Source organism: Acinonyx jubatus, chromosome B1 (assembly GCF_027475565.1).
Source record: "Acinonyx jubatus isolate Ajub_Pintada_27869175 chromosome B1, VMU_Ajub_asm_v1.0, whole genome shotgun sequence".
NCBI lineage: Eukaryota > Metazoa > Chordata > Mammalia > Carnivora > Felidae > Acinonyx > Acinonyx jubatus.
Window position 1 is genome coordinate 123,450,794 of NC_069382.1, and position 25,276 is coordinate 123,476,069.

Genomic DNA, 25,276 nt, shown 5'->3' on the forward strand with positions numbered 1-25,276 from the left:
AAATTTCAAAGTCACATAATCTAAAATTTTTTTAGCTTATTTATTTATTTTGAGAGAAAGAGAGACAGACAGACAGAGACAGACAGCTCGAGCAGGGGAGGGGCAGAGAGAGGAAGACAGAGAATACCAAGCAGGCTCCACACTGTCAGCACAGAGCCTGAAACAGGGCTCGAACCCACAAACTGTGAGATCGTGACCTGAGCCGAAATCAAGAGTCAGATGCTTAACTTAACCAACTGAGCCACCCAGGCACCCCCTCAAAGTCACATAATCTAAAACTTGAGATACTAACACCATTCAGGGAATTCACTTAAAATTCTGATAATTTTCCTGAAACATTCTGAAAATGTTTTTTTATATTAGAAAATTTCTCTCAAATTTCCATATATTATCTTACTGCGGCTTTTGCATTTCAACAAAACTACTACTACATTTGTAATAACCAGGGTGCATAGTTATAAACTGAGGAAGATGGCTTGCATTAATGCAATTAACTAAACTGGAATCTGAGCGGGATGATCTAAAGAGTCATTAAGCAAGAAGCTAACAGCAAAAATAAAAATAATACTTGCTTCTGCAACGAAAGGAGGATTGGCCCAATGAGACAATTTTCAGATTATTTTCCAACTTACTAAAAACAGGGTGGGCAAGAAAAACAATTCTTTTATATAGCTTGAAACCTAACTGTTTGAAAGCTAGCAATGAAAGTTACAAGGCAGAAGCATGTGATCTTCCTTACCCGGCACTGAAAATCTGAGCCTTCTAGTCCTAGGCATCCAGAAGTGACCACAGGCATCCCAGAATCATCTTCTTCTATCATTGTGAAACAATATCCATCTGTGCTGAAGACCAAACAGGCAAAGTAAGTGTGTGTGTGTGTGTGTGTGTGTGTGTGTGTGTGTGTCTAGGGGAAAAGGAAAGGAACATGTTAATCATTTGTTTTACTACACACAAGGAGAAAGTCAATGATCATTACAAGTTACAACCTGTTAAGAAAATTCCAAAACTTTCTTTTATGAAACTGGATTTAATAGTCATAAAACATTAGGTAATATCTTCCCTGTCTAGAAACTTGACAGAAAGAAGGAAATAAACTTGCCATGTAACATACACTATTAGTAACCATATACCCCAATTACTACACACTCATTTTGGTCCTCCATCGCCTCCACAAATCCAAAAACACAACTATTTTTCTCACCTTCTATATAAAGGAACTGAGGCTCAGAGAGCTTGAGCAATTTCTCAAAGGCCTTACAGACAGTGAGAGGCAAGGCAGAGGTTTGACCCCACGCAGGTGAACATTTATGCTCGTTCTATTTGCTTCAAATGAAACAAACTTGTCTCTCACTAAGGCACCAAAAGAAAGACAGGTAGAAGCTAGGATCAGCACAACATAACCAAGGTGATTAAGACTGTGCCACTGGGTCCCTCTGCTTTGGGACTGATCTGTCATGAGAAACATCAGGCTTTGTTGTAAGCAGGTGGGGCTTACATCGGGGGTACGTTGAGGGCAGACAACAGAAAGAAGGGCTGTTAACAAGACCATGGAAAGCAAAGAAACAAAAACTAAATTTCTGTGTGGTTTTCTACATTAAAGAGAACGTTCACTTATTCTACCTCATGCAATCCTCTCAACAGCAATGGAAAATAATACTATTTCTATTTACAGACGAGGAAATTAAAGGTAGAGAGTTTAATAAACTTGTACAAGGTTGCAGAACAAACAGTAACAGAATCAGGCCTTGCATCAAGGACCTCTTGCTTTATCCCCACACGTTTTCCACTATCCTCTCCTGGGACCAAATCTGAAAAACAAGAACTATTATATACAGAACTATTTACAAACAGACTTTACTGTCTTCACAAGTTAGGGTGACTCCTAATATATGTCATCAACCACTATTGCGTGTGTTAAGAAATGAAGTACTAAACTATATCTCCATCTTTTTCTCATACATATGCTTGCTCAGCGCCCAAGACAGATATGGCAGTGTAGTCCTGAAAGGTCACAGGAAGAATGCTCTGAGCACAGCATTAGCCATGATTTGTGGATTTGTCTATTCTAAATTAGTGGTAGCAGCATTCTGCCGTACATTAGCCCTTCAGTTATCATCAACACCCTTAGAACTGTTTACTTGGTTTCTAACCCTCGTGATCCAAAATACTTCAGTTTATAAGAACTAGAACAACAAAGTTCAAATATAGTAATGAATGGCTAGGAAGGGCCGATGGTAAATCTCTTTGTTAGACTGAGGTCAAATGCATGAAAATTATTGTGGAATACAGACTCTGCCTCTGAACAACCCTTGCTCTCAATTCTTTGGGGCTTTTTAGCCAATTTGCTGAAATTGCTATGAAAATCTAAAGCATGTAATCACTGAAGGCAATAAATAAAAGAGCTGTCCCTTAGAAATGTAAGCAATATGAGCAAACAATACCCAGATGATTTTTTTATTCCTTTCCTTCCCATTTAGAACATATGTGTGACTTAGTTTTCTCATCACAAGTAAAATTCAGGAATTATCAGAAATAAAGTCATCTTAATTTTCTGACATTAGGAATTCACAGGGCTAGAAAGAGTGATACAAGATGTTAAATCTAAACAAAAAAAAAAACCTCTCCTTATTTATGACTTCCCCTTACTCAAAATCTGAATATATGGAAAGGCACTCATCAGAATAAAAAAAAAAAAAAAAAAAAAAAAAAAAAAAAGAATAAGAAATGCTGGTTAAGCTGTTGGCAAGTTATTCTTACAATGTCCTGGGAAATGTAAAGAAACATCAGGGAGAGTAAATTCAAGCTTTAAAAATATACTCCCTTGTCTGCAAGAGAGTAGAACTAAAAATATAAACAGGGTGTGGAGAAGGAGAGAAACCCTGGAGAAAAGTCAGTGTCCCCTAAGTCATAAATTCAGACAGAAATCAAATATTTAGTTGGAAGACAAGCAAAAAGGTTAGAGAACCATTTCAAGTGCATAATTATCTGCAACAAAGCAAAATTTATAAGCTTCTCATTGACATTACCAGTTAGTTAGGAACACTAACTGGAAATGAGCAGTACAATTACAGAAACTTCAGAATCACTTGAGAACTTTCAATTCTTGAGCAAACACAAACGTAAACAAAGCTATGTTCCAGAGTCAAAGCTGTTCAACTCCCTCTGCTGAGAGAGGGCTGCAGAATGTCACAAAAGGCAATTAAGTCCTCCCACGGGCTTACTTGAACATTCTGCTGCCTGGCTGCCATGTTTAGGCTTAGTTTTTAAAGGTTGTATACTGATTATTATTATCTCATCATTCCCACAGTGTTTAAGAAGAAATGAAGACTCATGAAGAAAACAAAAGTAGGAATAATTTTAAACAAAACTGAAAGTACTGAGATGTATACAGGGATATAGGATGAATCATTTAGTTACAGTAATGATTATGAATTTAACAAAAAGGCTCCCGGGTGGCTCAGTCAACTGAGCTTCCGACTTCGGCTCAGTTCACGATCGTGTGGTCCATGGGTTCGAGCCTTACATTAGGTTCTGTGCTGACAGCTCAGAGCCTGGAGCCTGCTTCACATTCTGTGCCTCCCTGTTTCTCTGCCCCTCCCCCGCTCACATTCTATCCCTCTCAAAAATAAATAAACATTAAAGAAAATTTTTAAAAAAGACCATTGATGTGATATTTTAAAAATGCTGCCTCTGTGTTATAGGTAAAGACGAGCAATGAACAAAATAGAACAGCTGCGTACAAAGGCGATCAGTTGTCAATACTGACTGCTTCTCCATATTTATGCCATTTTTTTTAATTTGAGGGAGAGAGAGAGCACGAGTGGGAGATAGGTAGAGGGAGAGTGAAAGAGAGAGAGAGATTATGAGTGGAAGAGAGGGACAGGGGGAGGAAGGGAGGGAGGGAGGGAGGGAGGGAGGGAGGGAGGGAGAGAGAGAGAGAGAGAGAGAGAGAGAGAGAGAGAGAGAGAGAATCTTAAACAGGCTCCACACTCAGCATGGAGCTCAATGTGGGACTCGATTCCATGACCCTGGGGATCATGACCTGAGCCGAAATCAAGAGTTGGGATGCTCAACTGACTGAGCCATGCAGGTGCCCCAATATTTATGCCAATTTTATGTCAGTATGGGAGAAATACTAGAATTCCTAAATTTCTTTTAAGTTTCAGTTAGAATCGATTATAAAGACTGTTTGGTTTTAGTCCATTTTAAATCAGTCCTTGAGAACATTCCATCTTCTAAAATACCTATTTCACATTCATGAGAATAAAGAGAAGTTTTCAAAGTTTTCTGTCACAGATAAACTCAAAGATACATACAAATTTTAGAGCAGCTATTTAAATCATGCAAATTTTAGTTAATTAGAACAGCTGAAAGCTGCTTACAACTTTGTTAACAGTAGTTCACTTGACAAACATTTATTGAGCGTACAATGATCCAGGCAGAGTTAGATGTCCAGAACTCAGGGTGAGGAAGATGTAGCCTTTGCTTTGAAGGAGCTCATAGTCTATGAATGCCACAATCCTAGGAGAAGCCAAGTGATTCAAATTCTAGCAGTAAAGACAGAAATCAAAAGCTAGAAGTGTTTCCTACTGAATTGGGAAAAAAAGCAAAGAAGGATGTTGAATGGTGGTAATTATCAAAGTAATGGAATCCTGAAGTTTATATGTTTTTTCCTTACCACCTTAGACAGATGGATTCCCATAGTAGTAAGGGTTAAAAGGTAAAATATATATGGCTACTACTGGTCCCCTGCTATGATTTTTCCTCCGAGATGTCACTGAACTGGAGGAAGGTGAAGTTGCATTAATGATAAAGTTGCAATGTGAGAAATGACTTCTACTTTATCTTCAGAAATGGGTAACTATCGGGGCACCTGGGTGGCTCAGTCTGTTAGTGTTCGACTCAGTTTCAGCTCAGGTCATGATCTCACAGTTCTTGAGTTCAAGCCCCGCATCAAGCTCTGTGCTGACTGTGCACAGCCTGCTTGGGATTCTCTCTCTCCTTTTCTCTCTGCCCCTCCCCTGCTCGCTGGTACATGCACTCTTTCTCCCTCCCTCTGAAAATAAATAAACTTACAAAAATTTTAAAAACAAAAGGATGTGTAACAATCTTACATCCTTCTCTAGCAGCCATACTGAGTGATTTGGCATTTTGTTTATTTTCTTCTAGGAGGTACAAGATCTTCTGAATTTGCCTCTAGTTTTGTATGAATCGAGCATTTGTATATTCTCACCTGTGCAGATGTTCTTTGTCTCTCACTTAGATTTGTCTGATTGCCTTCCAGCAGGCCTGCCCATTCCCTCCCTCTGGACTCTAAACAATTCTGTACAGCACTTCCTGATAAATCTTACATTTTCCTTCTCTGCTTTAAAATCATCAACAGTTCTCTATGTAGAAGTTTAAAGAGCTCTGAGCTATTCATTTTCCATTAACTCCAACAACACATGGGCCCATTTAACAGTCTCATTTATGACTAAGAAGCACAAAAGCAGAGTTATTCCTTATAAAAATCTTCATAAGTGCATCTGAAATCATTGCCTTTTCCAACTAAATTATAAATTCTAAGGAAGAACGTATTCTCATAAGTGTGATGGTTTTAACTCACATCTTCTACTGAAAATTGTTTTAAAGATCATAAAATTCAATATTCAGATGGCCTGAGCAATGGTGGAATAAACTGGATGCAATGGAAGATGTATAAACAAACGAGAACAACTTGCACTTTAAACACTCTGAGATCTTAGGTCAGGGGCGCCTGTCAGAAAACTCACACCATCACATTCAGCAAGAGGTCTGAAAGTCCTGGGTTGATGCAAACTTTATAAAAAGGCTCACAAGCCCCTAACCTTTCCCTTCTTCCCCTTGTGACTCCCCAAGGCACAGCTGGTGTCTTATCTAATTCCTCATTTAGGCAGCCTGGTGTCATTTGCACATCCTTTGTGCAAACATCCAATTACTTACTACACCTGTAAACCCTGAAAACTGTCCAGGCAGAATTCTCGGTCAAACCTAATAAGTAAGTATTTAACTATGGTGAAGTATTTAAAATCATCTCTGAAAAAGAGTGAAGAACAACTTTTACAAATGGATACACTTGTGTGAGCACCTGGATGAACTTGAGAGAGGTGGTAAGTAGTAACAAAAATGACTATCAGAGGCAGACAGGTAAAACAAGAAAGGATGTGTAAAGCGGGATCAGATTATATAGAGAAAAAAACAGACAAACAAGGCTGTAAAATGATACAAAACTTTTGCAGGGTGAAAGCCATGTAAAAAAGAGTTATTCCAGGAGACTTTGAAGCATTCAAGGCATACAGTGATTATCTAAGATCCCAGGAATAAATCTGGAAATGGAATGAGAAGGATTAACAATGTACCATAACAGCTGGAAAGATATTTAGAAGATAGGTATTATCTTGAGGGAGATAAAATAACAGCTTCACTTCTTGAGTTATGGATACTAAAAAAGGTTCTAATACTTTATTTAGTTTATTTGCACAACATCCTCTAATATGTATGCTGTGAAGCAATGGAAAGGGCATGGATTTTGGAAGTAGACACACCCACACATGATGGGAATCAAGGCCAAGAATGACTCTGGCCTTAGTGTTTGGCGGGTAACGTGATTGATGCTACTCGCAGAGAGATTAAAAACCCTCTAAACTTAACACATATTTTCTGAATTATTAGGTGGGATTTCCAAATCTCTTTTAAGTATGATATACTTCTGATCCGGGCCACTTTTTAGATTATTCTGTCCAGGAATATGGGAGTGGTAATGAACAGGAGACCTCCCTAGGATACCCAAATTGACTAAGAACTGCCTATAAGACCTCAGGCCACACAGTTTTGACAAGCCCTTATCTAAGCTCAAGAAAGCATATCCTTGTCTTTAGAACTCCTTTACCTAGGAGTGCAAGATTTAATGCAATATTACCCCAAGTATGTTCCCTTCCAGGTAAGCAAACTGCTTGCTACTGGTCTGTGAGGAGGTTAATACAGAAATGGAAACTTGCAGAGTAATACATTTAGCTCTCTTGAATCTAAATAACAGAAAAATAGGAAAAAATTGAGCATGCAATGTGCAAATATTTTTATATTTATGTTTCTAGTAATTCATTTTTATTGTACTCTAGAAAAATACCAGTGCAACTTATGGGGTTGGGTGGGGAGCATCTTTCACCAGAGATAGTGTGAGAAGTACTGATTTGGAAGTCAAAGAGTAGATAGTGGGAATGGAGGAATGGAGGCCCAAATTTATTCTAGGTCTTAGGACTCAGGAATAAAAGCAGCCCCTGTGATTCACATGATTGATCTCAGTTCACAGGAGACTCAACTGGAGTTAACATCCTGTTAGCAAAAAGGATGTGCATTTTGCCCAAGAGTGAATATTCGCTCCTCTGAGATCCAGTTCAGGGGTTGGCTGCTGGTCAAGAATTCAGGACTTTGGAATGAGTATTTCTAAACTGCAGTTATCAAGGTCAATAAATCTGACCTCCATGTTTTAGTTCTTACCCTCTTGACCTCTGACAGCTTCTAACATGGCTGACCTTACTTCCTCCCTCGGTAAACTTGGCTTCAATGACACCATACTCACTGTTTCATGTTCATTCTGGATCTTGTGGGGAGAGCCTCCTTGACCCAACCATTAAACATCTCAAGGCTCAGTCCTACTCTGTTCGATCAGATTGTTTTACTACCGTACTCAATTCTTCATGCTCCACTCTACCCATAGCTTCCCTCTGACATTGAGTTTGACTGTGTCACTTGATTTGGTAAATGGAATATTAGAGGACAAGCAGAAGTTTTAAGAGGTTGCTCCCTCACAGTCAGGTGAAAAAGAATATGCTCTGGTTAGCTTCTGGTCCAAGAAGGATGAACAAACATGTAGAGCAGGCAGGAACTGAAGCAGCAGCCCAATGCCAAGTCCACCTAACCCAGCAGGTCCCAGCACAGCTGCAGCCCATTTGTAGACCCAGGAATGAAAAGACAAATGTCTTTAGTTGTAAGTTACTATGATTCTGAGCTCACTTATTTCACAGCAAAAACTGCCTCACATTCTACTCACTCACTCTAGACTCTCCCCAAACCCTATCTTCACTCCAAATCCATATCCCATGGCCTACTCTCTGATGTCTCCATTTTGTAGCTATCAAAAACCTTAAACTCAGCATGTCCAGATTAGAACTTGATTATTTCCCTCTGTCCTCTTTCATTAAAAGCCTACACCGTGTATCTAAATGTACATCCAGACTGGTGAAGCCTCTCTGGGCCCCTTCCTAGATCCAATCCATCAACATAAAACTTTCCTTCTAAATATTTCCCCAACACATGTACCTCATTCTTGCACCAGCACCAACCTAGTCCAAGATCATTCTCTCTCACATGAACTGCCCTTCCTAAATCCACATCAATACCCACTGCCACACCTGCTTAAACAAATCCCCCTCAATGGCTTCCCAATGCTTCCAGGAATAAGACGAACATCCTTAATAGAGCCGACCAGGCCATGGGTAATCTCTCCAGGGTCCACACTCAACTACTGCCACACCTCCTTCTGCTCCCTGCACTTTAGGAAAACCAGTCTTCTTCGAACATGCCAAGTTGCTCCTTCCCACACAGAGAATCTGGAAGAAATCTTCCAAATGAACTTTCTTCCAGATCAACTTAGGACACTTCATTGATGTATAAGGAAAATAGGACAAAATATTTAAAGTTGGGATAATTGTGGAAAGCCTGCCCATATAATCACCAGAACTATATCTCCAATGACACACACAGATTTGCTCTTAATTACTACAGACCCAGGCAAAATAGTAAAGTATCCCCCTAATATGTTTTCTCCTAATAATTTTCTTTTCTTCAGAAAACTCTGACATTTTCCTGATACTTTTTCCACTTACTACAAAGAGGTGGTGTTTCCCAGGAAATACTGTCTGAGCTCTGGAATCATTTTATCATGGCACAAGACTCGGTAATCCAAGTTTGTTCTATCGTGTAAGAGCCAAGTCAACAGACCTCCCTGGGTCCTGAATTCTTTATACCTAATGGTAAGAAATAAGCATCCCCTACCATGCTGAGTTGTTCTGATAATTAAAGGAGATATATATTTATGAGCATACCCAACTTTCCTCTCTGTCATTCAGTTAGTAGATACTTCTTGAGCTGCATATCTCAGGATACACTTTCTTCCTCAGGAAGAAAAAAAAAGCATCCAGCTCATCTTTATGTTCTTTCCTGGGTAATGAGGCCCCAAATGATTACTTAGATATTCTGCCTGGACTTCAAACCTAGAAGTCCATTTTCCCATTTGGTCCATTACCCTTCTCAAGGGATATTCTGCTTCTCTGGCATTTTAACTCTTGAGATCGGTACTTGTCTGGTTACTCTGCCACATCTCCCTGGGCATTCTGGCCTCATTAGGCTATGCCTCTCCACCCACTGTTGTCCTCACGAGGGGTGTAAATGCAGGCTATGGTGTCTGGAAAAATGGATGTGGCTGCATAAGGATGCGTAAGAAAGACAAAGCTTGAGTCCAGTTCCAAATAAGGTTTTGTTACAAACATGATTATCCACTAAAGAGTTTAGTTCTCCAATACTCTGACAATGTCTTTCCTGACATCTGGTAGACTCATGTAAGCTCTATCACTATACTGCTTCCCAGAGTCCGTGAATATTCCTAATGATGCAGGTGTTCTTTCCAGAAGACCAACCACCACTGACATGATGAATGGTTAAAGAAAAATCATCAGACAGTTGACACCCTCTGCTATTGAATTTATTTGGGGGACAAGGTCTTTTGAAGGCAAACAATTGGTTTTTGCTGCTTGACACTTGTCCCAAGCCTGGGATCTATGCTCTATTTTTATGTGCATATGTGATGTTTGCAGCAAGGGAGAAGAATCCCAGAACACCATTTCGGGTCAAGATGCAATTTAATATTTTTTTCTAAACACAGGCACTGCCCTGTAAGTTAATGGAGTCAGGCACTATTCCTCAAAATGTGTTCTTAGAAAACACCAGCCTACAATTCTGTAGTTTAGAAAGTATGACTCTCCGTTAAAACTACATTTAAATAATTTCTATGACCAACCTGCAAATATTGTTGACTGAGTCTTCTGGACAATGGTGGTGACATTTGCAACGCAAGATCTTTGGACGAGGGGTGGGGGCTGTACTCTCACCATCCTCTTTCTTGGTGCCCACATTTAACTTTCCTGAACTTCGCAAAAGCATGTTATCAAGTAAGTTTGCTGAAAAGAAGAAAGAATAAGAGTTTAAGTATCTGTGGGATAGACCAAAGTCTGCTATCCAAAGAACAATGAGATTAAACAAAATATTCACTATTTATGATACTTACAGATTTAAACATAAAACATGTTTTAATGATTTCGACATTAGAAATCATACAATTATTACAATTATATATGTCTCATATAAAATACAGAAATTCTCATAACCCTTTCAAGATAGCATCCTACACATTAAATTAGAATAGTCGTCTTTGAGTGCAAGGAGCTCAATGAGACACTAGCATATATATTATCTCTACTCCGTATGGTAACAGTATGGGTAAATATTATCATTCCCATCTGCAGAGGAGAAAATTAAGACTTTAAGTGATCTGAACACACCTAATAAATCATCAAGTAAGCATTTAAACCCAGACTGTCTGGTCCCTAAAACTGCCTTCCTACCCATCTCTTTACTTTAGGTATATCATGTATTTTTGAAAGAAATTATTAGAAATATTTAACATTCAAAATTGGGTAGGATGGTGAAAACTTAGTTATCTCTAATATATATCAAATTATACCTCTTCCCTATCAGCTTTTACATGGAAAGTGTCTACCTATTAGAGTAGCAATGGTTGTACATCTTTGATGGAAGACATAATAGTAGACATGATCTCTAGAGACAGATTTTCTGAGGTCAAAATTAGGCTTTACTATTTACCAGTTGTACCAGTTGGTTGACCTTGGATAACTTTATAAATAATCTCGTTGTGCTCCACTTATCATTAAAGTTGAGGTTATTACAACCACCTACCTCATATGTCAACAGCTTAGAGTGTATATGTCACGTAGTAACATATTACTGTTAGCTAATATTATTGGAAGGATCTTTTTTTTTTTTACTTTTTAAATAGTAAGACGGTTCATTAATACAGGGTGACCTATGACTAAGATGGTTTTCATATTTTTCCTCTTTACCACCACTTTTGAAAAGTAATGAAGCTCCAAAAGGAGACATGCATTAACTGATACCTATGATATTTCAGCCATTGTGGCAGGAGCTCTCATACATGCTACATCACTGCATAAATTGTCAACCTGAGCAATGTTTGATTTACAATCTCTCTCACAACAAATTGAGCTTGCTTATAATTAAAACAAATCAAATTAGAACAAATTATCTAAAAGATGCTGGGTTAAAACACTGAAATTCTAGGCCAAAGATGCAATATACTCAATAGCATACTATCGCTATTCTGTTTAGCAATAATACACATGCATACATATGCAAGTGTTAATTTCTTAAACCACAAACTAATGCCTCTAGCCACTGGTTCCATCAGAAAATGAGAGTTTTAAAAGAAGATGGGATAATTTTTGCATGGTAAGCTAATTAGTTGAATTCTTAGTGAAAATTGAAGGGGAAAGCAATAAAGTATGTTAAATCAATTTACCAGCATTTCCTCCAGTCATTAATTCTAAATTCATTAGATTCTTCAAATTTATATAAAATGTGCACCTAACTTTCTCTAACAGTTTCTTATATTTTAGCCTAGAGAAGACCTGTAGATGGCCATGTGTATATGAGGAGTTTGTTACATACCAAATCCTCATTCCATAGGTCTCAGGTGAGCCAAGGGAAGTGAATATTCAAGATCCCATGTGATTCTGAGACAGATCATGTGCAGACTCCACTCTGAGAAACCCGGGACTAGATTAAGCAAATAATATTTACTTAATCCAACCATATAATTTATCGCAAGAGATGTATACTTTCTCTATACAATAGGACACTTATCTTTAAATTCTAAAATAAATCAAACATATTGTATGTTAGTATCTTATATTTAAAGTCCTTTGTTACAAGTTCGCCTGCATAAATGCCTCAGCACTGCTTGCAATCCAGGTGCACTGGGTGCAGATAAGCCTATATATCACCCTGCCACGCTGGCTTCCTTCTTTTTAAACCTGGCTCTCAATCTTCCTACTTTATGACCTGAGCAACCACAAAGTAACTAAAAGTGATGAACATAAGATATTTAAAACTTATTACACCCTGCTGCCTTCATACCAGACCTCTTCTCCTTGAAGTTATAAAACAAAATAATTAAAATTAATTTATTATGCATATGTCTAATTAGCAGGTATGTATCAGGTGCCTTTCCTGATCCAGGCACAGACTGAGAATACAGGGTGAACTAAACATAGGCAGGATTTCCCATTTGGTGGCAAAAGTGGCTAAATGGAATCTTTACACTGAATGGTCTTCATCAGAAAAGGAGACATCTTCATACTACTGGCAATAAGATGTCATTTAGTAAGAAACCTTTCAAGAAAGGATTCAGAATTTCCTCACATTTTAAATTTATTTAAAGACTGATATGAATTTTAGCTAGAAGGAGGTTCTTTGCAATATTGTTTATAACAGCCCATATTTAAAACAGGGGATAAGATAGATCTCTAAAAGGAGAGTCACTAAAATGTTGATGTGGAGTATATTTATCAGCAAGAAAAATATTAAAATGTTATCTTTTGTTGGAAAGGGCAGATTACACAGAGTATTTTATTTAAAAAAATTGAACATTTATTTATATTTGAGACAGAGAGAGACAGAGAATGCACGAGGGTTGGGTCAGAGAGAGAGGGAGACACAGAATCTGAAACAGGCTCCAGGCTCTGAGCTGTCAGCACAGACCCCGACGCGGGCCTTGAACTCACGGACCGTGAGATCATGACCTGAGCTGAAGTTGGACGCTTAACCAACTGAGCCACCCAGGAGCCCCACACAGAGTATTTTAATTATGACATCCCACTAGAATAACAGGAAAAAAGGCTAAAAAACCGAACCTACAATATAAAAGAGACCAGTACAAGTCTGGTAAGCAGAAGGAAAGCAGTAACTGATCTGACAAAGCCAAAAATGCTGATTCCTAAGCCTAAGGTGGAGAAAAACCAAGAAGCAAAACAATTTTACCACTTAAGCTCAAAAAGGCTCAAGAGTGGTACCACCAGTTGCTTTTAGAGGTAGAGTTCAGCTGGGGCACCTGGGTGGCTCAGTTGGTTAAGCGTCCAACTTTGGCTCAGGTCATGATCTCACAGTCCATGAGTTCGAGTCCCGCATCAGGCTCTCTGCTGACAGCTCAGAGCCTGGAGCCTGTTTCAGATTCTGTGTATCCCTCTCTCTCTGCCCCTTCCCTGCTCTTACTCTGTGTCTTTCTCTCCCTCTCTCTCTCTCTCTCTCTCAAAAATAAATAAAAATTCAAAAAGAAAGAAAGAAAGAAGTAGAGTTCAGTTACCCTCTCTAATTCCCAAAGGCTGGTAACATCTCCACCCATCCCACCCCCACATCCCCAACAAAGACTGGAAGAGTAAATCTATTATGCATATCACCGAGATGCCTTATTTTTGTGTTTTATCATCAAGGTGAGGAACTGTAAGTATGGAAAGAGCCCATATGTTCACCATATATATATATATATATATATATATATATATATATATATATATATATATGACGGAGTGTTACTCAGCAACCAAAAAGAATGAAATCTTGCCATTTGCAACGTGGATGGAACTAGAGGGTATATGCTAAGCATAATTAGTCAGAGAAAGACAAATATATGACTTCACTCATGTGGAATTTAAGATACAAAAGAGATGAACATAGGGGAAGGGAAGCAAAAATAATTAAAAAAAACAGGGAAGGGAACAAAACATAAGAGACTCTTAAATACAGAGAACAAACAGGGTTGCTGGAGGGGTTGTGGGTGGGGGGATGGGCTAAATGGGCAAAGAGCATTAAGGAGAACACTTGTTGGGATGAGCACTGGGTGTTATACATAGAGGATGAATCACTCACTGGATTCTACTCTTGAAATCATTATTGCACTATACGTTAACTAACTTGGATGTAAATTAAAAAACTAGAAAATTTAAAAACAAAAAAAAATTTTTAAAGGTGAGGGACTGTAGAAGACTAAGCACAGGGGAGGGGAGGGGTGCCACTTTACTGCAAACATTCAGTGAACGTTTACACTGGCTATGGACTCCTCCCATCCTTTCCCTCTACACGGCTTCCAGAACATGATGCAGCCTGGCTTATCTCTTCTTTACTCAGGAATCTGGCCAGGTCAAAAACAAGAAAATACCTAAAGACAGGGATATGTCTTATGGTGAGGTCCACTGGTGACAAAATCTACCCAACGAACAGAGTTGGCAGTCAGCATTTATAGTGATCCATTCTCATATGCATATGCCACTAATTCAGGGTCACCAGATATATGAAGAAAACCTCAAACATCAAAAATTGAAAACACACACACAGAAGAAAGCCACTTGGAAGAAACATACAGTGGAAGAAAAAAACTTTAAAAACCTATTATTAATACTGTAATCTTTATAAAAAAAATACATTGCATCAGTGAAACAAGAATGTGTTGCTACAAAAAGGAAGTAACAAACAAGGAACTCTAAAAATATGATTGCCTAAATAAAAATCTCAGTCGGTGAGCTGAGATAAAGATCAGGAAATTTCCCGCAATATAAGGCAAAATACAGAGATGGAAGAGCTCCCTAAATTAAAGCATCAATCCAGGAGATTCAAAACCTGAATATATCTAGAAAGAGAGGCTTGAGAAAATAGAGGGGAGGAAATCATCAAATAAATAAGTCAGGTACAGTTCCCATTAACTGAAAATCATGATTTTCTAGTTTGAAAGGAACCATAGAGCATACATATAGACCTACACCAAGGTATGTTATCATAAAATTTTATAATGCCAGAGACAAAGGGAGGGTTTGTATATCACATATTGTATATATACAAAAGGTAAAAATAAAAGCGATGAAAAATAAGTGTGGCATTGAACTTTCTACAGCAAAACTGGAAACTAGGGTAAAAAATAGGGTGATGTCTTCAAAATTCTGAGGGAAAAGTGTTTCAGAAATCAATACCTGGGAAAATTATAAATCAAATATGAGTAAAGGAAAATGGCATTGGAAGATTTTTCAAGGTCTCAAAGATTCCACCTCTCATCCACCTTTCTCAAGAAGCTATTGGATGAGATGCTCTGCCCAAATTAAAGTGTGAAACAAGAAAACAGAAAAAAAAAAGAATTTCTGCTATAGGAGATGATCCCACCCAAGAGAACAGAGAAGCATACTCTCAAAATAAAGGTAAAGGTGGAGAGTAAAAGAAAAGATCTATGACTGGATAGAAGGAACAACCAGGTCTGACTAAACTCGGGTCAAAAAATTCTGGGAGACAGAGATCCAAAAAGTTACAATTAACAGAGTAACTCAGGCATTTTAAATTTAAACTGAGAATTTGGAAATGAATTTGTGATGGAAACACAGGAATATAAAGAAACAACTAACATTTAACCCCTATATATATATAGCATAGGGGATGGAAATATGTATGTAATGGGGGAGAGAGTGGTAAAGCTTCCAAAGTGGAAAGTCAAAGGTAATGCCTAAAATTGAATAATCAAGAGGTAGTAGTACAATGATTTATTTAGAGATATGAGAAAAATACCAAAAGAAATAAATGTAAAAAGGAATAGGTGTAGTCCCTACTAAACAGCAGAAGTTGGGAGGATGCTTCAAGGAAAAAGAAGGCAGTCTCTTTATGTTAAAAGAAAAAAACAGCAGGTTTTGAAATAATGTATCTCATATGAGTCACACACTTAACCGACTGAACTACCCAGGCGCCCCAGTAGTTGGAGCTATTTAAAAGCATTTGCAATTTGATTCTCAGTTCAAAACAGGGAAGTAATTAGTCTTCTCTCCTGATGTGGAATAAAGAAATCAGTGAACAAGGAAAAACCAAAAAATCAAAACCAAAAAAAAAAAAAAAATCCACTAACAAGAAATATCCCTAGAAAAATTTCATTAATGGCTATACCACTGGACCTATGAACATTGGCTTGGTAGTAACACTAAATCCACTATGGTTTACCGTATTTTATGTGTTTGTATACACATGTGTGCCTCATTCTCTATTGCAAGCTATCAACAATCCATTTTGAGGTATTTTGTAGAACATTCTAAGTTAACTACTTCAGTTATGAATATGGAAGGATACCTGAATCACTAGCTCCAAGCAAGTTTCATAGTCAAATCCTGGCTCTCAAACACTGGACAAATCAGTTAAGAAACACACTTTCTATAAAAATTGTGAAAATGAAATAGTGCTGCATAATCTTTCTAAAATATTTAACACTAACATTTAGTCAGAATATATGCCATTTTACCAGAAACACATTCCACAAGAACAAAAACAAAAAAAAAAAAGGAGAAAAGAAGTATTGATAGTTCACAATAAAGTTACCATTTCTATAAAGTGAGTTAACAGGGGTGCCTGGGTGGCTCAGTTGGTTAAGCAGCAAACTCTTGATTTCGGCTCAGGTCATGATCTCACTGTTCATGAGTTTGAACCCCGCATAGGGTTCTGCCCTGACAGTGCAGAGCCTGTTTGGGATCTCTCTCTCACCCTCTCTCTCTGCCCCTCCTGCATTCTCTCTCTCTCTCTCTCTCTCTCTCAAATGGATTTTTTTTTAAGTGAGTTAATAGATAAGATCCTGAATAAGCATGTATGGTTGCATTCATACAATGTAACCTGAACAAGTAAAAATTGTAAGATGATAAAATGATTTCTTTAATTAGCATTATTAAATAAATTAATAGTTAAATGCAAATGAGACCAGTGGAGAGTTCTTCACTTACTTTTGCCAAAATAATCAAATCAAGGGAGGAATTTATGTAAAAGTATGCAAGTGCTACGTAGGAGTCAATTAATCTATGTGTGTTTAACTCCCTGTGAAATGAAATTCATTATCACACAATTAACAAAATTTCCAATTGTGAGATAAAATTAAAATAATTGAGTGATAATTTGCAGGTTAATAGGAGACAAGGGGGTAGAGAAGCAGCAGCAGCAGCAGAATGATCAAATCTGATTAGACTCATTTTAAAATCTAAGAACATTGTTAAAAAGAACAATCATAAGATCTTTTTCTTGAGGTAAAATTGACATTCAACATTATATAAGTTCCAGGTGTACAACCTAATGATTCGATATTTGTATATATTGCAAAAAGATCATCACAGTAAGTTGAATTAACATCTGTCACCATACATTTGTTAGTTTGTTTTTCTTCTGATGAAAACGTTTAGGATCTCCTCTCTTAGCAATTTTCAAATATTAATTACCGTTGCCATGCCGCACATTAAATCCCCAGGACTTATTTATTTTATAACTGGAAGTTTGTGCCTTTCGACTCCCCTCACCCATTTTGCCCACCCCCACCCCCTGCCTCTAGCAACCACCATTCTGTTATCAGTGAGTCTGGCTGTATTTTGTATTGTTTTATAAGCTTTTACATATAAATGAGATCATCTGTTATTTGTCTTTCTCTGTCTTATTGCACTTAATATAATGGCCTCACTCAATATAATGGACCCATAAAAATCCATCCGTGCTGCCACAAATGGCAAGATTTCCTTTTTTTATGGCTGAATACTGTTCCAGTGTGTATTTGTCTACCACATATTCTTTATCCATTCATCTATCGATGGACACTTAGGTTGTTTCCATATCTGGGCTATTGTAAATAATGCTATCAACATGGGGGTGCAGATATCTTCCAAGTTAAGTATTTTCATTTTCTTTGGGTAAATATCCAGAAGTGAAATTGCAGGGTCATGTGGTAGTTCTTTATTACATTTTTTGAGGGGGCTCCATACTGTTTTCCATAGTGGCTGTACCAATTTACATTCCTAACAACAGGCACAAAGGTTCCCTTTCCCCCACATCCTCGCCAGCATTTATCTGTTTGCTTCATAACAACCAGTCTAACAGGTGTGAGGTTAAATCTCATTTCGAGTTGCATTTCCCTGATGACTAATAATGTTGAACATCTTTTCATGTACCTGTTGGGCACCTGTATGTCTTCTTTGGAAAAGTATCTATTCAGATCTTCTGCTCATTTTCAAGTCAGATTTTTGTTTTTTACTATTGAGTTGTATGAGTTCATTATGTTTTGAATAGTAACACCTTATCAGATATATGATTTGCAAATATTCTCTCCCACTCAGCAAGTTGCCTTTTTTTTAATGTTCATTTATTCACTGAGGGAGGGTGGGCAGAGAGGAGAATCCTAAGCAGGCTCTGCACTGTCAGCACAGAGCCCAATGCCGGGCTTGAATTCACAAACCATGAGATCATGACCTGAACCTAAATCAAGAGTCTGAAGCTTAACTGACTGAGCCAACAGTCAGGTGCCCCAATATGTTTCCTTTTTTTATTTTGTCAATGATTTCCTTCTGTGTGCAGGAGCTTTTCAGTTTGATATAGTCCCACTTGTTTATTTTTGGCTTTAGCTGCCTTTGCTTTTGGGGTCAGATCCAAAAAATCATTGCCAAGACTAAAGTCAAGGAGCCTATGCCTAGGTTTTCTTCTAGGAGTTTTATGGTTATAGGTCTTAAGTTAAAGGTTTCAATCCATTTTGAGTTAATTTTTGCATATGATATAAGACAATGGTCCATTTTCATTCTTTTGCATGTGGCTGTCCAGTTTCCCCAACAGCATTAATTGAAGAAATCATCTTTCCCAATTGTATATTCTTGGTTCCCTTGTCATAAGTTAATTGACCATGTATGCATGCATGCGTTTATTTCTAGGCTCTCTATTCTGTTCTATTGATCTGTGTGTCTGTTTTTATGCCCAGTACCATACTGTTTTGATTACTGTAATTTGTGATATACGGTTGGCCCTTGAACAACATTAGTGTGAACTGTGCAGATTTTACATGTAGATTTTTTCAATAAATACAGCACAGTATTATAAATGTATTTTCTCTTATTTATGATTTTAATAATATTTTCTTTTCTCTAGCTTACTTTATTATAAGAATATAGTATATAATACATATAAAATACAGATACGTGTTAATCAACTGTTTATGTTATCACTAAGGCTTCTAATCAACAGTAGGCTATTAGTTTGGGTGGAGTAAAAAGTTATACATGAATTTTTTGCTCTATCGGGGGGGTAGGTGGGGAGAGGGTCAGCACCCCTAAGCCCCACATTGTGCAAGGACCAACTGTAGTTTGAAATCAGGGAGCATGATACCTCCAGCTTTGTTCTTCTTTCTCAAGACTGCTTTGGCTATTTCGAGTCTTTCATGGTTCCATAAATACTTTAGAATTGTATGTTCTATTTCTATGAAACATGCCATTGGAATTTTGATGAGGATTGCAATGAATCTGTAAATTGATTTGGGTAGCATGAACATTTTTACAATATCAATTGTTCCAATCCATGAACATGAAATATCTTTCCATTTGTTTGTGTCTTCAATTCTTCCATCCAATGTCTTACAGTTTTTAGTATATAGATCTTTCACCTCTTCGGTTAAATTTATTCCTAGTTATTTTACTCCTTTTGATGAAATTGTAAATGAGACTGTTTTCTTAATTTTTCTTTCTGGTATTTCATTACTAATGTATAGAAATACACCAGATTTCTGTATATTGAATTTATATCCTGCAACTTTACTGGAATTCATTTATTAGTTCTAATGTTTTTTAATTGAGCTCTTAGAGTGTTCTACATACAATATCATCTGCAAATTGTGGCGTCTTTACTTCTTTCTTTCCAATTTGGATGTCTTTTATTTCTTTTTCTTGTCTAACCACTCTGGCTAGGAGTTCCAATACTATGTTGAATAGAAGAGGTGAGAGTGGGCATCCTTGTCTCATTCCTGATCTTAGAAGAAGAACTATCAGCTTTTCAATTACTGAATATAATTTTAGCTATGGGCTTCTTGTATATGGTCCTTATTATTTGAGGTAAGTTCTCTCTATACCTTCTTTACCAAGAGGTTTTTTATTGATGCATTTGTTGATGCAATCAACAAATGGATGTTGATTTTTGTCAAGTGCTTTTCCTGCATCTATTGAGTTGATCATATGATCTTTATTCCTCCTTTTGTTAATGTGGTGTACCACACTGATTGACTTGTGGACGTTGAGCCATCTTTGTATCCCTGAAATAAATTCCACTCAATCACGGTGAATTATCCTTTTAATGTATTGTTGTATTTAGTTTGTAAGTATTTTGTTGAGGATTTTTGCATCTGTGTTCATCAGGGATATTGGTTCATAATTTTCTTTTCTGGTGGTGTCCTTGTCTGGTTTTAGTATCAGGGTACTGCTGGCCTCATAAAATTAGTTTGAAAGTGTTCCCTCCTCTTCTGTTTTTTTGGAAGAATTTGAGAAGAATTGATAATAATTCTTCTTTAATTGTCTGATAGAATTCACTAATGAAGTCATCTAGTCTTGGACTTTTGTATGTTGGGAGGTTTTTATTTACTGATTAAGATCTTCTTAATAGCAAGTTCCGATTTGAGAAAAAGGGATAGTAAGAAACTGGACTGTTTTATCTACTGTTTTCATTATGAAAAAAATTATTTAAAAAATCACTTTCATATAAAGCCATTCTAAATTTGCTCAAAATCAAACCAGCCTCACAAACATAAGCCAGACATTTTCAAACATCTGAAGCAGCAACTAAGGCATAAAAAGCACAATTATATGTATATAAAGAACAATGATTTTATAAAACCATGAATTTAGCCAGATAATAATAATGCTAAAATAAGAATTAGAAGAAAACACAAAGATATATGTGTGTGTACACACACACACACACACACACACACACACACACACATATATATATATGATAAATGTGAGCATTTAGATGAACAAAGGAATAGCAATAATGGAGATTTATCCCAAATATTAGATGTCTGATTAAGACAATTGTCAAATTTTATTTTACATATTTTATTATATTTATTATATTTTTAGTATCTCTCCACTTGAAAAAGGAGAAAGGCAGACTTTAAGAGACAACAGTGTTTGATTTAGTCAGCTAATTCAAATAATGTAAGATCTTTATTAATTAGGTCCTCATTTTACTTGATTATGTGTTAAATTTTACATAAAAGATAATCAATGAAAACAACTGAAAGATTATCATTAAAGAAACATTAAGTACAATTTAGTACATCATATTTTCTAAATCAACAGGTGAAACCATTAAAAATTTTTTTCTACTAAGGAAAGCTAAATAGTGAATGACTTCTACTTACGTTGAATAAAATTTCAACAAAAGTGATTATTTCTTCTCAGTAGATTTCCAGTCAATTATGGCTTTCATAGTTAGTAACAGAATTATAAATAAACCTGACAGAAAAATGTAGGGGTAGGGGGGCAAATGGAAAAGCCTGACTTCTAGAAATTTCTTAGAAGTAAATACCTCACTGAATAAATTACTCTTTAGAAGCTCATTCCATTTTTCACTTTCCTTCCTCCCTCCTACCCTCCCCTCTCCTCTGTGTCTGTCTCTCTAATACCAATCTTTGCCCTAACAGTATGAATCCAGACACTTCAGATGTTGTCTGCTTGACATAGCTGGTTACATTACAGTTAACAAGGTAGTTAACTATCCAAATTATGATGGTAATAAAAAGTAGGGCTGTAAAAACCAATCTAAAATTAGTTCTCATTTTTTCAGAGGACCACGAGATCTTTAGAGAGCAAATGAACCACAAGATCAGTTCAAGACATGTTTGTGTGTGTGTTCTTAATGAATTACAACTAAATTACATTTATAATCCTTACGATTTTCATACCTAAGAGAGATTTATTCCTTGCAAATTAATGCCTTGCAAATTAATCAAACTTCATGAAGTAACCTAATGATCATCATATAATAATGTGACTTCCATTGAATTACAAAGTTTAAATAGGAAGTTATTTTTCTTGAGTATCTTGATATATGTATGTATATATATATATATATACACACATATATAATAGGTATATAACATATTACAGTTATATATATATGTTTTCAGCTACTTTATAGATTTATATATAGCTATATACAAGTTTTCTGTGGTATCTCTTCTTGTATAAGTTAGGAAATAAGGCAGTGTTATAAAGAGTTTCTTTAAGGTACTTATTTGGAATCAGTGGACAATTAGTTTGTAGCTTGGTATAAACACCATAAAATAACTCATTTTTGATGTATGTGCTTAACAAATCAATTATTTAAAAATATTTCTATATTATTTTATATTATTGTGTACTCTTCCACATGATTTTTATAGAAAAATGAAACAAGATTTTCACAAAAACTCAGAAAACACAGAAAAATAAAAGTAAATGTAAAAAATGAATGTACAATAGAACTTTCCAAGAGATAAATTTTAACTTCCATATTCGTCCATTATATTTTGAAGTATATTTTATTATATTAATTTTTTTCTTAGTAACATTCTTATCACTTCAAAATTATCATAAATAAAACCGTTTTAAGTTTGTGATATAAAAGATGGTTTCATACATCATAGTGAAGAGAATATCAGAATCCACTGTCACATTAAACCATAGAACAATCTTTATGAACAACACAGATAATTAAGGACACTTAAGTTGCAAAACACAAGGCACTGAGAATTGGATTAGATTCTTCAAAATTCACTGTCAGATGACATCTGATTATTTTGTGCCACAGAATCTACTAGTAATTTTTTTTCTTTCTTCATTTCTTTTTCTTTTTTAGCTTTCTGCATATCTCAAAAATTAACAAAATTCTAAGTGTCTTCACTGTTATACCCCATCTTCACCAGAGGGCAGGCAGGAGCAAGAAGAGAAACTGAAATTCCTATCAAACAAGTTTACACTTCAAGTATCTTGGGTGAAAAGATTAGTGAAGAAACATTTGAAAGCACTGAACTGGCCAGTATTGCTTTGGGAATGATCTATTCTATTCCTTTCATGTTGTTATGATAATAAATAATGTGAACTAATGTCCATTCCCTTTCTCAAACAAAAATACATTGGTTAAAAACAAAAGCTTATGATAAGCAGGGATAAAATTTGAATCAGAGCTTACAAATAATATTAATCTTTAAAATAACTTTAGTGATCTCAAATAATAGGTTTAAATAGATAACTAATTTTTATTAATTTTTATTGTCTTCATTTAAACCTTGAATCCTTTAACTCAGTTCAGTGACTTAATTTACTGTCTAATAAGCTAATTCAGTTCAAAGGCTCGACCTCAATATTCATTGCCAAATCCTCTTTTATTGTACGAAGCCATTTTCAAATAAATTTTCTATGTTTTCTGCAACAAAGACTTAGGAAAAATATATAGGAACAAAACGAAACCCAGTCACCAATAAAAGGGATATGTGCCTAAACTCTTAAAAGCAATCAAATACAAATACAATTCTGATTCAAAAATACCAAAATCATATATTTTAAGGGAAGAGTAGACTTTCTCTTATTAGCTGTAATGTTATCTGCACATGGAAGCCTTTCTCCTTCAAGAGTCTCAGAAGTCAGAGGAGAGAGGGACAAGGTAAGATTCCGTGGTGAGTTCCTGAGAATACTAGAGGGGGATGAAATGTCAGATGAGAAATCGGTATCAGGTATGGTCACCAGGCAGCGGGCCCAGCCTTGACCAAGACAGAGGATGAAACAGTCAAAACAGTTCAAACCCAGATCCGCTATTCCCTCGCTCTCTGCCCTTTGCTAGTCACTTCGCCTTCATGGAGGAGCAGTGGCACTCACTGGTTTGCCATAAAGACTGGATGAGATATTCCCAGGAAAGACCTGCCATAGTTCCTTGCAAGTAGAAAGAGCGAATAATAGTACATCACTGTCATTTGCTGTGCTGCGTAAGCTTATTTTTCAATTTTTATGTTCATTCTTCACCTTCTTCTTTCTCTACCTCAATCCTTTTGTTCCTTTTCCCCACTCCTTTATCTCCTACATTTTTATTTTCTATTTTTCTTTCTTTTTCTTCTCTCCCTATCTTCTTTATCTCATCCTGCATTTCCCTTTCTCTTCAATTCTCCTCTCTTTTGCTTCATCTTACTTACTTTTAGTTTCCCTTTCTTTTTAGACTCATCCCTGTGAGCAAAAAGTCTTTAAAATACAGAGTGTTGGGTTCAAGAAACATCAAGAATTTGTGCAAAGCCAACTACTATATTATTAATTTTCCTTTTTCCTGTTGTGCGTTAATTATTTAGCAAATAATCATTAAATCCATTCCATCATAACACAATGGCCCAGAACCCTTGAAAAGCCCCCAACAAAATGACAATCTTGCTGCTGAGACAAATCGACTACATGTGGAACATGGTGAGACAAATCAACTACATATGGAAAACCATAAAACAGTATATGAAAACAATCAAATAGATGTCATAATGCCACATATAATTGTCAAATATAAGTAAGTCCTAGGTAGGAGTGCATAGGAGGGAAGATTACTATGGGTGGCAGTAATGAACCAATATCTCTTACAGAAAACATAAGCGCAAAAACCAGGGATACTGACAGGTTTTCGTTTCAGTGGTTTATTGTTGACACTGCTGAGTAGGTTAAGAAAACATATTAGTTTAAAAATGTTAGCGATGTGCTGGTTCTCTACAGGAACTAGGGCTTTTATCACAAAATATTTCTTCATGTTTCCATTTACTGGCAATTGTTTCTGTTTTCACCATACTCACACATTCACATTACCACATCACTCAGGTTCTGTAGGATAATCATGTTTTCAACATTTTACATCATAAAAGCCCTACCAAGAAATACCAAAACATCTGGATAAAAAGTGAAAGCGTCAATCACATAAGTATTTTATTTTATGGATGCTAGATTATGATTTGAGCAACTCACGAAAAGATTAAATATTACATAAATGTGAACAGACAACATACATATTTATATTTATGTGTTTTGTAGGTAACTAATGCAGAGTTATGAGCCTGAGTAAACACAATAATTGATTGTAACAGAATATACCTCTTTGGACGTCACATGTATACTTTTTGAACAACAGTTAACCTTTCCCTCAGTTTTTTAGTATGTTTTTGAATTTAGAGGCACTCAACCAAATGTTCACATAAATTAAAAATCTTTGAAAATAGTAAAAAATACAACATAGTTATAGG

General features: G+C 36.3%; 1 protein-coding gene across 7 annotated transcripts in view; it reads right to left on the reverse strand.

Annotated features, from left to right (window-relative positions):
* Positions 1-25,276, reverse strand: part of BMPR1B (bone morphogenetic protein receptor type 1B) — a 408,527-nt gene that overhangs the window by 37,615 nt on the left and 345,636 nt on the right. For 6 of the 7 annotated variants that reach the window (XM_027061034.2, XM_027061045.2, XM_053217116.1 and 3 more), the window contains 2 exons: positions 10,094-10,253; positions 740-842 (listed from right to left, as the gene is read on the reverse strand). In XM_027061034.2, coding sequence (XP_026916835.1) covers positions 740-842; positions 10,094-10,236 — 246 coding nt within the window. In that variant the 5' untranslated portion in view covers positions 10,237-10,253. Of the gene's footprint in view, positions 1-739; positions 843-10,093; positions 10,254-11,838; positions 12,831-25,276 lie in introns of those variants that run through there. The other variant, XM_027061061.2, reaches the window with a different exon arrangement.